The 16311-nt window shown below is 49.5% G+C and overlaps 1 protein-coding gene across 6 annotated transcripts in view; it reads right to left on the bottom strand.

Moving 5' to 3' along the window:
• Positions 1 to 16311, bottom strand: part of DLGAP4 (DLG associated protein 4) — a 180885-nt gene that overhangs the window by 148656 nt on the left and 15918 nt on the right. For 3 of the 6 annotated variants that reach the window (XM_019513057.1, XM_019513051.1, XM_019513056.1), the window contains exons 3-4: positions 8271 to 8330; positions 5002 to 6048 (exon numbers count right to left, since the gene is read on the bottom strand). In XM_019513057.1, coding sequence (XP_019368602.1) covers positions 5002 to 5952 — 951 coding nt within the window. In that variant the 5' untranslated portion in view covers positions 5953 to 6048; positions 8271 to 8330. The remainder of the gene's footprint in view (positions 1 to 5001; positions 6049 to 8270; positions 8331 to 16311) is intronic. The other 3 variants (XM_019513054.1, XM_019513055.1, XM_019513053.1) reach the window with 3 other exon arrangements.

The following is a 16311-nucleotide window of genomic DNA, read 5'->3' as shown; positions in this document are numbered from 1 at the left end:
ATACACATGGCTGCCAGGCAGCCTGGAGAGCAGCTCCTGCAGTTAAGTGTGGAGGGGGGGAGGGGGATTGAGGCCCACATAGGGAGGGAGGGAGTTGGGCAGGGCTGGGGCTGTTGCCCAGCTGGAGGTGTGTGAGGCTTGGGGCCTGGGGCCTCAATAAGCAGCCACAGGGCCCCGGCAGGGAGCGGGACAGGGTCCTGGGCATCTTGTCTGGGGTTGCAAGGGGTGAGGCCAGCCCTCCACTGCTGCGCACAGTCCCAGGGGGCAGGGGAAACTGTGCCCCCCAGAACTGTGTGTGGGGTGGGGGTACAGGTAGGCTGCCTACTGCGGGCTTGGGCTCCCACCCTGCTGCTTCTGCAGCCCAGTGGGTGTGCCCCAGTGCTGTGGGGCGGTGCAAAGAAGCTGCTCACCATTTTGCGCTCTACACCGCCCTGGCAATATGTCCCCTGCATACACAGCAGCAGCTGGGGTGGTGGCGCAGGGTTGTGCCCTTTAACATTGTTGTGTGGGCAGGGGATGTGTTGCCCAGCATGGAGCTTGCCATGGTAACGAGTTTCCCCACGTGGCCCTGCTGTTCCCTGCAGCTCTGGGTTGCACCTGTTGGGCTGTGGAGGCCCTGGGGCAGGGCAGCAGGATAGGACTGTAGCTCTTTTTTCATTAGGAGGATGATTGGCTTGAGCTCTGAATTTCTTCTCTAGAGTCTCAAGCCCAGATGCCAGCTGCACACATTCTGGACCTGTGGGGAAGTCCAGCTGCGTGTCTGGGCTGGTGCTTTGCTGCTCAGGTCCATCTCCAGTTCTCACTGCTGCTCTTGAAAAGCATGCTGTGCTCCTGTCATTGCAGCCTTTGCTTCAGCTCTCGGAGCACAGAGGTCCCTCGGGAAGCAGGGAGATGTCGTTTCAGTCAGTGCACCACTTCCTAGCTACTGGAGAAAGGCCTGTCAGGGGAGGGCATTTATTGCTCCTGAGGAGTAATGAGATGGAAGAGCAGACTGCAGTGGATCTATCTGGTTTCCACACATCCTTGGTAAAGGACATTCCCAGCTGCATTTTGGCTCTCACCACACGGCTTCCCCTTCCTCAGCTCCCACTAGGCTTCATGTCCCCATGATCTTCCATGGCCAAGGATGGCCGGACAGGGGCTTTCATCAGTGCCACTCCATTATTTAGGCACTTGTGTATACAGCCAAAGGGAATTAGCCCTATTGCCCCACTCAGGCCCTCAGGTATCCCAGAGGGAGCTTGGAGGCTGAGTGTGCAGGGTTTGGGGCAGCTCTTATCCCTGGATTGGCTTTGTAGAGGTTCATCACACAGTGCTGGATTTAGGTTTAAGCTACTTAAATTTAGGTCGGGCCTCACAATATGAGGGGCATCTAAATAAGAAAAAAAACCTGGATGTTTTCATTCTAATATGACAAAAATATACATCTATATGGCTGCAGTTATTATTCACATTAATAAATTTGTGCAGAAATAACAATAATTCATTTTAAAATTTCATGAAAATCCATTTTCATGGATTATTTTTATCGTATAGGACCTCTTAAGACGGACATAGTTTAGGGCCTCAGCATGTCATAATCTGGCACTGTTAGCATATGGAACGGGATTTGAAGGCAGAAGCTTAAAGGCAAACCTAGCTCAAAGCACCAGGATTTGCCTGGCTTCAGGTGAGAAACTCACACAGCCAAACACTCATGCCTGAAACCATGTGGAAAGCTCAGGGCCTTGCCACACTCAGGCTTTATTGTTTAGCGTGCAGACCTCCTGGCTGGTGGGGGGTAGCTAGTGGCCATGGTGGTTCTGGGGCCTAGCAGCAGGTGTCTGCTCAGTTTTGAAGGAAAATGGCAACATGGAGATCTTAAGAGCATCCTGCTGGGACTGTCCTAGCTGGTGTCCAGGAAGGGGTGGCTGGGCACATCTTACTCCTAAAAATAAGGTTCCCTTACAGAGTGGTTACCTTGTGTAGATTAGGCTGAGTCTAAGAAACCATGTCCACAGCTGCTGTAACTATCTGGCCATGGCTATACCGCTTCCCTCCAGCCCCTGGCTCTGCTGCTGACATCAGCTCTGCCCACTTGCTCCCACCTGTCTACACCTGGCAGGCTCAGGATTTGCCCTAGACAGCTCAATGACGGCCTCAGCACCCTTCCCCCTCCACAGCATCACTCTTAGCTCTTTTAGGACAATGAACTATAAGACGCATGCTCAGGGCTGTTCTGAACTGTTTCCACTAGGTAAATGCTGGTTTCTGGTACAGCCAGAGTGGGGGGGTCTTATTTTGTTGAAGATGAACCTAGGGTCAGGAGGGAAGCCAGGTAGATGTGTCCTCTTTCTATTTCAGTGGAACTGCATTGACTTCCAGCAACCAAGAGGTGCAAAGGATGGTGCTGGGCTGGCTGGCTGCTTGTGGTCCTCATGACATAGTTGTGCTCATGATCTGGGGCAAGATCCACATGATATTGAAGCTCACTGTTTACAGCATAATGAAACAATCCATTCCCAGGCAGAGCTTCCAGCAAAGTCATAGTGGCTGAGGAAGGGCCTCAGGCATCTGGCCAGCTGACTTCAAGAGGCCTCCTGGCTGGGAGCCTCAGTGCATTGCAGTGATCTCTGTAGTTTGTTCAGTCTCACTCGCACTTTGGTTTTCACCAGGTTGTGCGTGTAGAGCTGGCGAGAGTATTTTTGTGGCTGATTAGTTAAGCTCGTAACACTTTAACAAAGGGAATGCAAAGAAAAACAGTGATGATATTTGCTAATGAAAGTCCTGATCCAACAGGTCCCTCAGTAATTTAATTTGTTGGAAAAGGAAAGCGAGGCATTATGAGTTGAGTGCTTTTCAATAATTCATCACTCTCTAAATGCTGTGAACCTGCTGCCTGCAGCCAGAAGAGTCATTGACAACCCTGTGTTAAAAATGCACTTGTACGATTTACATGCACAGCCCACATGACTACACCCCCAAGCCTGGCCACTTATTTTTATTCCTCGGTCTAGGTATGCAGCTGGTTTTATGCTGCCTGCTTAAAAATCTCAGGCGTTTAAATGTGCTTATGTAATGACCAAACAGTATACACTACAAGGGGACTTAAACTGTGACCGTCACTGCTAAAAATACAGGCCCCTCCCACATGAACTGAAAGAAAAGGTCTGTTTAGCTAGCAGTATTAATAGACTCTTACCCATTTATGTGGACTAACCACATTAGGTAGACACAGCACATGTTGAAACGCTTGTTAATACAGTTGCTCCCAACTGGATACACAATTGTGAGTTTGGAGTTGCAACTCAGACACTTTTTTGGGAACATTTGACCTTAGTAGAAGGTGAGTCATTGTCATCACCATCACTAGCAGCAACAACAATGCAACTAGGAGCCCCAATCATGGGCCAGGAGCTCACTGTGTAATGACCACAGAGCATCACATCGATTCAGTTGTGAGGAGAGGTATAACCTAATGTTCTGAGCCTTGACCTCAGACATCTGTCTAAAGCCACAGCTTTGCTTTGAAGGGTCCTAATGAGAGGTGCACCAATATATCAGTCCATATTGGATTGGCACCAATAAAAGGAAAATTGACATTATTAGCAATTGGCTTTATTTGGCTGGTGTAACCGATAATGTCATCGATAAATGCTGCATGCATGCGTGGAGTCACAGCATGCATGCAGCCAGGAATGCAGTCTGGCAGTTTGGAGAGCAGCATTGAGCCAGTAATTTGGTTGGGGGAAAAGGGCGTGGGGGAGGGAAGGGGTGTGAGGGGTCATTGAGGCCCCCATGGTAAGGGAGAGAACGGGGCTGGGGCCGGTGATGGGGGCAACAACTCCCTGCCACTGCACTGTCCCCTGGGGAAGGCATGGGGGGTATGTGCCCACTGGATTTGTGCATGGGGTGGACACAGGCTGCCCACTGTGGGCTTGGGACCAGGGCCTGTGCTGGCCTCTTCCAGGTTGGGGGGGCTGGGCTGGGGCTGTGCTCAGGGCAGATGGTGGCAGGCTGGGGGGTGGGAGTGGCAGCAGTGCTGGCTACAGCCACCCCAAAATTCCATATAGCCATTCCGTAGCTGCCCCCCCCAGCGCTGCCACCGCCACCCACCCTTAATGCAGCCTCAGCCTAGCTCCCCCATTGGTAAGAGGCCAGCACAGCCCCTGGCCCCAAGCCCACAGTGGTCAGCCACCTCCGTCCCATGCACAAATCTGGGGGGCACATACTCCTCATGCCTCCCCTGGGGGACCACTTAGCAGTGGGGTGCCTCCCCCTGTCCCCATTCCCCAGAACAGCCACCTGTGTCTCTGTCCTGTGCCCTGCCCTGCCCCACCCTGACTGGGCAATGCCTGCCCCTGCTCCATTACCTCCCTCACCATGGAGGCCTCTATCTACCCTGCCCCCACACCCTCCCCTCCCCCATGCCTCTTCCCCCTCACAGACTTACTAGCCAGATGCTTCTCTCCAAGCTGCCGGGCTGCATATCGGCAGTCAGGCTGGTATTGGCCAATATGGCTGGTTAATAATTAGCCATTGGTATCAGCCAAAAAAATCTTTATCGGTGCACCCCTAGTCTTAACTGTAGTGGGTCTTTGCCTGAAAAGCAAATTGGGCAAGGGCACTTGGGGTCAGCCACTTAGTCCAGGGAGGCCCCTTTCTGTAGCAGCCCACATGGGTTTGCATAGGTACACCAGGCTGCTCCCACACATTGTAAATGAGATTCATTGAAAATCTGACACTGATTTCATCCTCAGTTGCTGTTTATTTCCTGCTTAAAAATATAAACCCCCCACTGGTAGTTGACTGCTGTGGAAATTATTGTGATGCTCTAAGTGGGGGTCAGGATAATTTGGAGTGATGGATGAAGTAACAGGAACAGATCAACTTTCAGGTAAGACCCATTCATTCCCTCCTTCCACGCAGTGCCCATCACCTGGCTGTGAGAGTCCCACCCCAGTAAAGCAGTACATGGCACATGTATATGAAACAAGAAGCAAACCCCTGCTTTGCACCCACCTGCAGGTAATGATAGGCTAAGTCTTGATGGCAGGACTTGGACTTCAACAGGGCTTTGTCAATGGTGGCGGAGGCCTTTTGGCACACTTCCCGGGCATGGCTAAGAGTGAGTGTGGACCAGGAGCCCCTTTTGATATAGTTGGACTCATTGTTGATGGGGATGCTGGTGCAGGGGGTGACCTTCAGGTCGTTATTGCTCTTGGAGGATTTCAGCATGTGCTCACTGATGGTGTTATAAGCATGCATGAAGTACCTAGGCTGGCTGTGGTCTGGCTGCCTACCCAAGGTCATGAGGCCCATGGGGTTGCGGTAATTGCAGGTGTCGCTGTCTAGGTTGTCGTCTGAGCTCCACCAGCCTGATATATTAGATCTGGTCCTGCGTTTTGTCTCAGTGGTCTTTGCTCGGTCTTTGCTCTTGCTCCTTCGATTCTGCTTTGGGTCATCAGTGCCCTTCTTACCATTCACACTACCTTTGGCGTTGCCCTCTAGGGACTGGGACTTGGCAAAGAGCTTCTGGACTGAATGGACCAGGTGCCGTATGCGCCCAGGGCTCTCACTCCGGTGTTTGGAATCGCTTCTCTGGAACTGGAGGGTGCTGAAGCCGTCTCTGTGGATGGGCAGCTGCTTCTCAAACTGGTCCAGGAGGTTTGCAGGGAGGCGGTTGATTTTGGTGGCTTGGGCATGGCTTGGGAAGGGGTTCTCATCTGGAACCTCAAAGTGCGAGTTATAATGGATCCGGGGGAAAGTGCTGCTGTTGGAAATCTGGTTGTTGAGTGGGAGGAGGCAGTCGCCATGGAGGGAATTTGGGGCTGGAAACCGGGGGTCCATGGTATAGGAGTCAGTGGGGCTGAGGAGATATGGGTTCCTGTCCTGGGTGGCATAAAGAGAGTCTTGAGGGGAGTCCAGGTTATCAGAGAGGTGGCGGCTTCTGTTATCTCCTAGCCCCTTCATGGTCCTGGTGGCTCTAGAGCATTGCTTCAGGAGTGGCACAAAAAGGCCTTCTCATGCGTTCTGTATCTGATCTCTTTCCTGTCGGAGTCTGTCCTGCTGCCAAAGAGACAAGAACAGTGGTCAGATCATTGAGAGGGATAATTTACCCACAGATCTTTCTGTCCAGCTAAGCACTTCCACCTCACTAGGGCATCAGAGTGAGCACCTGATGAGCTCTAAAAACAAAGACAATGAAGGTTATTTCAGAACTGAGAGAGTCAGGAAAGGAGGAGGAAGAGGAAAGTGTAAGAAAGGGATGGGAAGCAGAACACAATGAGTGACAGAAAGGAATAGGAAAGGACATAACACAGGACTATGGAAAGCACCTCAGGGAGAGGTACTAGGATAACAGGACACAGGGAGGAGTACTATTTGCTCACCAGAGTCCAAATACTTGTAGACCTCAAAGCCTGAACACAAATTGTTTAAAATAAGGACACTGCTATTTTTTGGCATCTATGCATATTTATTTAATAGTGCTTAGTCCCAAACCAGCATAATGAGGGCTAGCAGGAATGCGCTGTCAGTAAATCATGGGCTCCTGTTCCTTTAGTTTAGGGGGCTCAAAAAAACCTGCTGTCAAATGCTGCACCTAGGCCTTGCCTGAGCAAAGAGAAATGTGGAGCCAGGGATCAAATCAGCTCTCCAATCAAGTGGCCAACCGTGTTTCAGTGGTTATCGGATTTTGTACGGGGATAATGGGCCTGATGTGCCTGCTGCATGGAGTTATGTTAATGCAATGTGATGGGAAACATCTCTTCTCTGACAAGCACCCGGCTTTATGTTATTCTTTACACCAGAGGAAACTGCTTCAGTAGTGATGACCAGAGCAGTGGTGGTGCTAGGATACTCATAGGCCTGACCTAAGAGGCTGTTTGTTGCTCAGTCACAGCTCTAGGTTTAGGCCCCCAAGTGCATAGCAGGAGCTCCACTGTGTGAGCTACTTTGATTCCAGGACAGAACTATAATCTGCTAGTTTTATTTAGCAACAATGTCCCTAAAATACTGAGAAACAGAATCAAATCACCTGGATGGGAATGGCGCCTAGCCGTGAAAGTACAGGACTGGCTGCTAGAACTCCTGGGCTAAGTACAGATAGTCAAAAAGCCTGAGGCTGAAATGATTCAGTCTTCACAGGTTAGTTTAAACTGTGTAGATTGAACCGATAAGCCAGTGAACAGACATTCATTTTTGATTCCAGAAATGCAGCTACATGTCTGCAATGCCCAAGCCAGAAAGCCAGGGAATGCTAGAGCATGCCTCCCTGCTTGATTACAGCAGGCAGTGGGGCCAAGGCTAGCCCACCCAACCTGCAAGGGGGGGTGGTGGTTTGCAAGGGAGGTGCAAAGCCTCCTAGGATGCATTCAAGTTAACTTGAATCTGGAGAGGATCTGGGACAAAAGTTCAATAAACTAATTAAACCTAAATCTAATAAGCCTGATACAACATCCATCTAGGTTTATCTTAAACTGTTTTCTGCCATTTTTCATTTCGTTTTTGTGCACTGAACTTCTGTTGTGTTATAGATTTGAACCAGTTTCTGATCACTTATACTGGTTTGTGTGTAATTTCTGTCCCTAGGCCTGGGTTCCACTCCCACCAGTGCCACAAGCTTGCTGTCCGACTTCATCTGAGAAAGCTGTCCTCCTGCATGGCACCTTAAAAGTGAAATGGACTAGAAGTGGAATTGAATTGCTGAGAGCACAGTCAGCAAATCATTAAAAACTCATAGTAACTGACTAGCCTCTCTTCACTGCTCAGGCTAAGAAAAACTGTGTTAGTGGTGAAAAGGAAATGAGAGTTTTAATAATTTCATGGCTAAAAGATCAAAGATGTGATTTACAACACCGCTTCGGAAACCTGCTTTCTTTAGCATATGCACAGTTAATAGAGTGACCCTTTAAATCTACTGGTGCAGCTACCCTCCCGAAGAAGGTTCTTTTTAGAGAAAAGCAATGCCATATTCACCCCAGGAGATGCAACTGGTACTGCCCCTCCACTTTGAATCCATGTGGTTCTCACCCCTCTCAGCCCTGCTGATTCCAATCCTCTTGGATTCCTGCTGATCATCTCAGCAATGATGTCAGTACCTGGCAAATCCACCTGATCCCTTTGGCAGATCCAGTGCACCCCAACCCCTGTAAATCCAGCCAATCACACCAGCCTATCCCTATGTTGAGTCCACGTGAACCTTTTGCTCCAGTGCAGATGACCTCCCCCAATGCAAATTCAGCACACCCACCCTAAGAGAAATACATGCTTCCTGTTACACCACTAACCTGTTCTGGTTGGCAGCAACTTGAGGTCTGCTAAATGAGTTCATACGGAGCATTTTCAGCCTTGAATTAGAAGCAAATGGTAAGTGAAGACACTTCCCTGCAGCAACAGTCATTTGGGGGCAGCCCTATGCATGGAGGGTACAGCTGATCTAGGGAGCCTGTCACCAGGCCTGCCTTTGGGCAGTGGTGGAGAGAACATCCCCAGACGTCCATTCCCCTGACATCTCAGACACTGGCAAGGATTTTCTGTGATGGCTACAAGATGCCAATGCCTAGCCTGCCACCAGATGCTGAGCTGCTGGAGCAGTGGGGGCAGTGCCCAGATGAGAGCATGGTCACTATTCACAGAAATCTGAAATGTGACATTATACTTTATGAGCATCCTTAAAAACCTTGGCTCCCAAAAGCAGTCAGCTCCTTTTCTTTCCCATTGCATTATTTTGCAGATAAGTACATCAGACGTAAGACTCTCAGCATCTGGGGGAGCTTTCACATATGCTGGAAGAGCAGCAAGAGGCAGGAGCTTGCAGAGACACTGGAGAAGCGAAGGTGCTGGCAGTGCAGCAGGGAGGGCATGGACCATGACTCCACTCAAGCAGAGCCAGTTGGACAGGCAGAAAGGTCAAGGACAATTTAGGGGAATAAATCATGCAGTCAGGCTGTGGCACATCCATATGGATCTGCCCATACATATGCATAGTGCAGAATAACAGAGGACATTAGTGAGACAGTTTACAGCTATTTATGCTAAGACAACAGCAAGCAAATAGCCTCGGCTGGGGTGGAGACTAATTGCCTGAGACAATCAGAGAATTCATTCCCTTCTTTCCCCTGCCCGATTGGCCAGGTGCATCCTGAGCATGTGACTCCTGCCTTCTTGGAAGGATCAGGTGTTGGGAAGTCCTGAGGCAGGGCAACAAGCTTCCTGTGCCTCCCACCCAGTCCTCTGTTCTTAAATGATAAGGCAAACCTGATCTCTTGTGGGTCATTTTGGCTAGGGACAGGTCCTCAGTGAGTGCAACCTGGTGTAGCTCCATTGACTTCAAAGGATTCTACTGACACCAAGTGGGCTGAAGCAATTTACACCAGTTAAGAAGCTGGCCACCAGGCTGTGCATAATATAGAGCTCTTCTCGTCCTAACTCCTGCAGGGAACATTTCAGGTGTACCCTCCATCCCCAGTTGCTCACACTTCATTGCCCAAGAAATGCAAGAAGAATAAGGGGACAACTCACCCTTAGTCCAGGAGACAAGCACTTTCCCAGCTTTAGGGCTTTTAGTAAAATTCCTAGCGCATGCATTAACAGGGTACAGCCCAGCAACCCACTGCCTCTGCCCACAGCAGAGTGAGATGGCTAAGCCTGCAAGACAGCCACCTTCCCACACAAACCCTCTCACCCAAAGCGCAGTAACGCAGAATCAGAAACATGAAGCAGGATCTGAATCTGGGTTTTTCTCCTGCCACAAGTATGTCCACAACAAGCACACCACTGCCACTGCCGTGGAGCCTGTCATGATGCAGGATAGGTTAGTAGTTAGCAACTATGGACTTGGAAGGTCTTTGGTTTCTACCCCAGTCTTGAGTCCCTGGCCCTGGAGGTGACCTTGGGCCAATCACTTAAGCTCCTTGGGTCTCAGTCAAACCAAGCTCTGTGGCTGGGTGAAAGCAGGAACCCTGCTGACAGCCAGCTGCTGCCTTGAAGCTGAGCCTTCATGAGGAAATAACTCACATGCACGCAGGGGTGATGCGAAGGAACAGGAAAAATCTACAATTAAGTGAAGCACAAACTTTGACCTGACGCGGGGAATGGGGGGGAGGGAAATGCAGGGTCCTGGCTTTATGACACGGTTTACTAGTCAAGGGCCTGGTGGCAGGAGTGGGGGAGAAATGTCACCAACTGAAGGCCCAGTCTAGGATTTCTCAGAGGTAGTCATTTACTGGCATGCACAACAACAAAGGTGAGCCACATGGTAGACCAGATGTTGTGTCCCACAAGACGTGCTCTTGTGTGACAGTTTCTCACAATGTCCAGTTGTGTGGCCTGACATATTGTTTTCTATTCATTCAGCTGTGGTTGGGGGACAGTGGATGAGCCACTGCTGCACCTGCAGCCACTAAAGACCTGCTGGGGGGGAGGCAGGCAGGTGGGGGCTGCTCATGGCTAAATCCTGGCTACTTCCTTCTCACTCCCCTGCTGCCCAACTGTCTCCCTAGTGTGAAGTTCGTATGCTGTTCCTTGTCTCTTGCCCTTCAGGGCAGCATGCTTCTGTTGTTTAAAATTCTCTTCAGTATTGCTGCCAGGTTTATGTCCAAGTAACTGAGAATAAGCCTTATCTAAGGTGCCATATATGTGGTATATAGCATAAAGAATCTATGCATGTCTCCGTCACACAACATCCACTATACCTTCCTCATACATGTGCCCTGTACAGATGTCTTTCAGATGGAACGTCCTACAGAGCACAGTTTGTAGACAGTACACTTGCCTTGTATAGTGCAACGTATATATATTATGCCTACTTCACATAGAACCCAGTTCATATATTTGGTACCTATCTTGTATACTGCAGTATATATTCTCCCTAGCCATATAGAGCACAGTGCTTAAGCACTACATAGTATGTAGTGGTATGTTACATAGTGTAATGTGTATTATATACTCACATACAGGGATTTTCTGTAGAAACAAATACACACAGAGGGCCAAATAAACTGATGGGCTTGAGTGAGTCCAGACTGTTTTGGTGTATATCTTCCAACCTGTTCTATGTGCACATTACAGCATCTCAGACCTGCCTCTAAATGCTCAGCCCTGATCACAGGTGGGTGTACATTTCCAGTGCTGCCTCTGTCCCATGTCTGAGTGTAAATGGGAGTCTGAACATGTCAGCTAACTTGCCATGCCAGTTGTAGGCCCAGGCAAGAGAAGCACAGTTTGTGGGAGGGATAAGGTCTCAGTTCACAGAACTCTTTCCCAGCTTTAATTTACAGTTTCTTTTGCCACCTCAGCAAGCACCTTACACATCCAGAAGGGGCTGAGAGTAGGTCTGAGGGAGCCTAGGAAACTGGAGGATGCAGCTCTTGCATCCCTTCCACACCAGGGCTGGTGCCTGCAGAGCAGCCGGGGGCTGGTTCTCAAGAACAACAGGCAGGCGGGAAACAGCATCCTCCATTCTGCTTTCACAGCCTTTATTGGAGACAGCTAGGCACAGAGTGAGAAGCAGTCCCATCCCGCCTGGGTCTTTTCCCCTGCCTGGAGTTATTTATGCTGCTTTAAGGTGAAAACCTAGTTGTGTTTTCGGAGATTTCTTCCTACAACCCACTCATCCAAGCCCTAGATCTGAGAGTGGCTCAAGGAGGATATGTTCCTGGAACAACCCCTGAACTCCTGCTAGGGCCCTGAGTACTTGGGGTTCCTCTTTTCCTGTCTGATGCCAGTTTAGCTGCTCCTCCACACCTGTGTTTCACCTGTGCTGACTATAGAGCAACACTTGGCCCGAAGTTTTGAGCTTCCTCTGTTTGTGTACACTAGCCCTTGGCAGATATCATTATTTCTGGCACAAGGAGGTCTTGTGATGCTTCAGGACCAGTGCATGGACCCGAAGGCAAGAGACAGAGCAGGCTGCATGGGCTCTGGGAGAGCAGAGTCCTTTGTTTCACTTCCTCTCTGGGACTGCTGTGCCCCACATGCCCTTTATTTCCTCTCTCTCTCAATATAAGGCCCTGAAAATCTGCACTGCAGGAACCTTCGAAGCTCAGAGGGATTAGGACTTTACTCTGATATTAGTGCAACCCCAGCCTGCCTCCCTTATGCCCTAAATAATGAAGCAAAGTAGTCTGCATGCTGACACTAAGCTGGGTGGTAACATGACCATTCCCCATGCAAGATCCATCTGCAGTATCCATGAGGGACACTTAGCTGAGAGAAGATCCTGCATCATCCTTGCAGCTGACTCCAGTACAGCTCTGGATGCTGATGGGATTGTTACTTCCGTGGCAAAAGCAAACCAAACCCTTCAGTTGCCTGGCAGAAGTAGTGAGGCATTGGCGTTTAACTGTTAGAACTGGTGAAACTTGCTGTGTTGATAGCTCAGGAGACTGCCGTCCTTCATGGGCTCAAGTTTTAAGCAGAGGCCAAGCCAGCTTCTTGTACACTATCCTGCTATCCTAGCTTTGCTCTGACATGGGCAGACCATGGTTTTGGGAGAGTGCAAATTCAATCTCAATGGCTTATTCTGTCCTTGGCCTTCCAATGCTCACTAGGATGGTGACTCTTGTGAACTTGCTTCCATAGTACAGAAATTGGAAAAGGTTGATTATGTCCCATCTAGTCCATCACAGGGTTGACGACTGGCTGTTTCCTGCAATGAGTGCTTCATTCAGGGGTAATTTCAAATATTGCTGGTCCTGAGTATTCTAGAAACCTCAGCAAACAGATGCCAGATGGCTGTGACCTTCAGACACTATTGCTCACCAGATGGATCAACATACTAGGGCTACTGTTAGAATCAGACAGTCACAGAAAAGAAGGGCTGGAAGAGTCCTCAGGAGGTCCTCTAGTGACCCTTTGCTTAAGTCAGGATCATCCTTGTCTACACCATCCTAGGTGAGTGTTTGTATCACCTGCTCTTAAAAACTTCCCAAGATGGATATTTCAGTGTCTGTGAGTAGCATGTTCCTATGCCTAACCACACTCACAGTAAGAAAATTATTTCTAATATCCAGCCTAAATTTCCCTTGCTACAATTTAACACAATCACACCTTGTCTTGTTCCCTGTGGCCACAGAGAATAGTCTATCATCAGATTCTTTATAACAACCCTTCAGATATTGAAGACTGTTATCAAATTTCCCCCTCAGTCCTTCTTGAGTTGCACTGCCCAGAAGTGGACAAAGTACTCCAGGTGAGGCCTCCCAAATGTTGAACACAGCAGACAAATCACTTCCCTTGCCTTGCAAACAATGCATCTGTGAGTACACCTCAGTAGGCTACTAGCTTTTTTGGAGGGGAGGACGGGAAGCCTTCCTCTGCCATTATTAATGCCTTGAACTCCAGGTACCACAAGCTCCTGGCTTTAATGGGCATGTGCTTTGCAAAAATCCCTTCCTGCTTTTTGAACTCAGCAATTGGTTGCAGAACTCATGGACTCCTGGGTAGCAAACACTCCATTATCACTGTTTGGACTGAACAGCTGCAGCTGCAGAGACCTCCTGCCATGGAAAGGCACAGAAGGGCTGTGTGTATTGTGTTTTAGTCTCCTCGAGACTCCCACCTTGGACTCCACCACTGTGCAATTTACACCCGCGGGCTGGAACATGCTGGCTTCTCCAGTAGAAAAGTGAGACACAGGAGCAGCTTGGCTGGGGGAGGGGAAGAAGAAGGTGAAGATGTTCATTCCCTAGAGCAGGGAGGTACCAGGATCAGAGAGCAGGATGTAGTGCTGGCTCTGATGGGGCTTGGTGCATCTGGGCAGGCATCTGCTCAGCACAATGACTGGCAAAAAGAGGGGCCTGCCATCTTGTTTTATTACCTAGGAAGCTGCTGTTGTCCCTTTTCTCTTTCTGGACATGAATAGTGAGAACGAATTTAAACTCTGGGAGTGGAGCTGCTGCTAAAAAAAGTGTGGGGTCCGGTGGTACCTGCCACTCTGCCCCATACCTCATCACTGTGCCAGTTTACCTCACCCAGAACCCACAGACCAACTCCCATCAATCTGCCAGTGCACTTCACTCCTGACTTTTAGCCCAGCTCTGCCAATGCACCTCACTCCCAAAAGCACCGCCAGTGATATCAACCCTCAAATCCAAAGCAGCTCAGCCACTGTCTCTCAGCCTCTTCTTGCAGCCTTCTACACAGTTCCAGAAGGGGATCCCTCCAAGCAGACTTTTCTAACCATTTAGTTTTTCTGTGGGTTGCACAAGTGGTGATTAGGCAGAGACCAAACCCCTTCCTGGGCTGATCACAGCTGAATCATCACCAAGTGAAGGCTCAATGCACTTCCCCTCTAAGGAAAATCACCCTTGCAGGGTGTTCTAGGCAACTCTTACCAATTGCAATTTCAGGTGCTGAACAGACAAAGCATGTCCTCAGAACTATGGTCATGATTCAGACATATGCCTCTGTGGCACTGTGCCTTATTTCATATTATCTGCATGGCAGTCATGCCTAGAAGCATCAGGGATGTAGCAGGGCACACTGCACTAGGTGCTGTACAAACCCGGAACAAAACAATGGCCCTTCCCCCATAAAGCTTACTCTCTAAGCAGGCATATTGTTCTTTTAGCTGTATTGTTGTCTATTATTAATGATGCATCTCCAGAAGTTCTGAGACTCTGTGTGAAGGAAGGAACAGGTCCTGTCCCAAAGGATTTTCTTTTACCTTCATATTCCCTGACTGTATTACTGGTTTATACCCATCAGGAGCAGGACACTAGCTCTGCATTGCAGAGCAGCAACATTAACTTCAAAAGGCAGCAACACAGTCAGGCTAGGTTGATTGGGCTCACTCCAGACTTGTGCTCTGAAGCATCCCCATCCTGATAAATCCATTCCCAGCAGCTTCTATCACAGCCCAGTGCAACATGCAGATTTCATATCTCAGCTCTCCTTTGGCTCACCCTCCCCAGATGCCTCTTTTTGCCCACTGAGCTGGTGACAGCATGCCTGAGCAGCAGAGTGGCAGGCTCTTGGCACTCAGCTGAGGGAGCAGAGCTGCTGAAACTTCCCCAAGCAGAGCTTTGTTCTAAATGAGTGTCAGAAACATACATGTTCTTGTGAGGCTCCCAGCTGGATTTCAGCATCTCCAGGTGAACCAGCTCCAAGGCAATAACAGATCCTTGCTATCAGTCACAGCCATAGCTAGGTCCCTGCTTGAGCTGCATGTTGAGAGTTTCATCCCCTTTCTGCTGCAGGCCTGCTTGCTAGTCATTCATGGGTCAGCACCCCTCTTCTGCACAGAACTCGCTCAGCAGAGGTGTGTGATATGCTGGAACCTGCTAGGTAGAAGTGGGGGAAAATACATAAGAGAAAGGAAGAGCAATCACATTTCCTCTCTGGTTGCTGACAAGCCTGTCTCCAACTTAAACCATCAGCCTCCCTGGGCAACAGCTGCCTGGCAATGGCTGGGGTTCCAAGGGTGGACACAGCTGCCCTATCTCTTGTGAATGGGGCAAGAGCCTATATGAAGAGTGTGCACTGGGTGGTCCAATAGGAGTCAGGCGGGAGGTCTTGAGAGGCTATCTTTGGGGTCTTCTGCCCATTGGGGTGGAAGAAAAGGCTCCCTTCACCTTTGGCAAGGATGAGACACTGGTTCTGTGGGCTGCTGGAAAAAGGTAAGGATGAGGCAGAGGATTTCCCTTGTGGCAGCCTGTGGATTCTGCTCAGGTCAGAGGCCTTACACTGAGCTTGCTATCTGCCTAGGCGATTGTGCATTGGAGTTAGACAAAAGCAGGACTTGTCTGATGTTGCCTGATGCATCTGTGCAGAAAAACCTGACTCTTATTTCACCTGCAAACTTACATCATGTTCAGGTACAAAGTTGTAATGCAGGAACTTCACTTACTGGTTTGCTCTGTGCTGCCAGCCCCCACTGTACCAAGCATGGAGAGCTGCTGAGTTCATACTGCCTCATTTCCCTTATCTCCCACCACAGTAGAATGCAGGGCCCGATTGTCGGACAATGCTGGTGCCAGACATGTACCCACATTGATGCACTTTCCAGTTACAGACTGAGTGGCTGTTCAAGTAGGTGCCTTTTTGGTCACTGGTGCAGGCAGTTACCCATTTCATGCACATGACTGCTATATGTACAAGTTAAGCATACAATTAAGCATATGAACACTCGTGGTGTTCTGGAGAGGTGCCGGAGGATTGGAAGAGGGCCAACGTGGTTCCCATCTACAAAAAGGGGAGAAAAGAGGACCCGGGGAACTACAGGCCAGTCAGCCTTACCTCGATCCTGGGCAAGCTGTTCGAGAAAATTATTCTGGCACGCATCCAGGAGGGGCCAGCAGGGAACGGCATGCTCAGGGGCAACCAGCA

This window comes from Gavialis gangeticus, unplaced genomic scaffold (assembly GCF_001723915.1).
Source record: "Gavialis gangeticus isolate Ggan-Ray unplaced genomic scaffold, GavGan_comp1, whole genome shotgun sequence".
NCBI lineage: Eukaryota > Metazoa > Chordata > Crocodylia > Gavialidae > Gavialis > Gavialis gangeticus.
The sequence above is the reverse complement of the archived record's forward strand: the minus strand, read 5'-3'. Positions and strand labels throughout refer to the sequence as shown.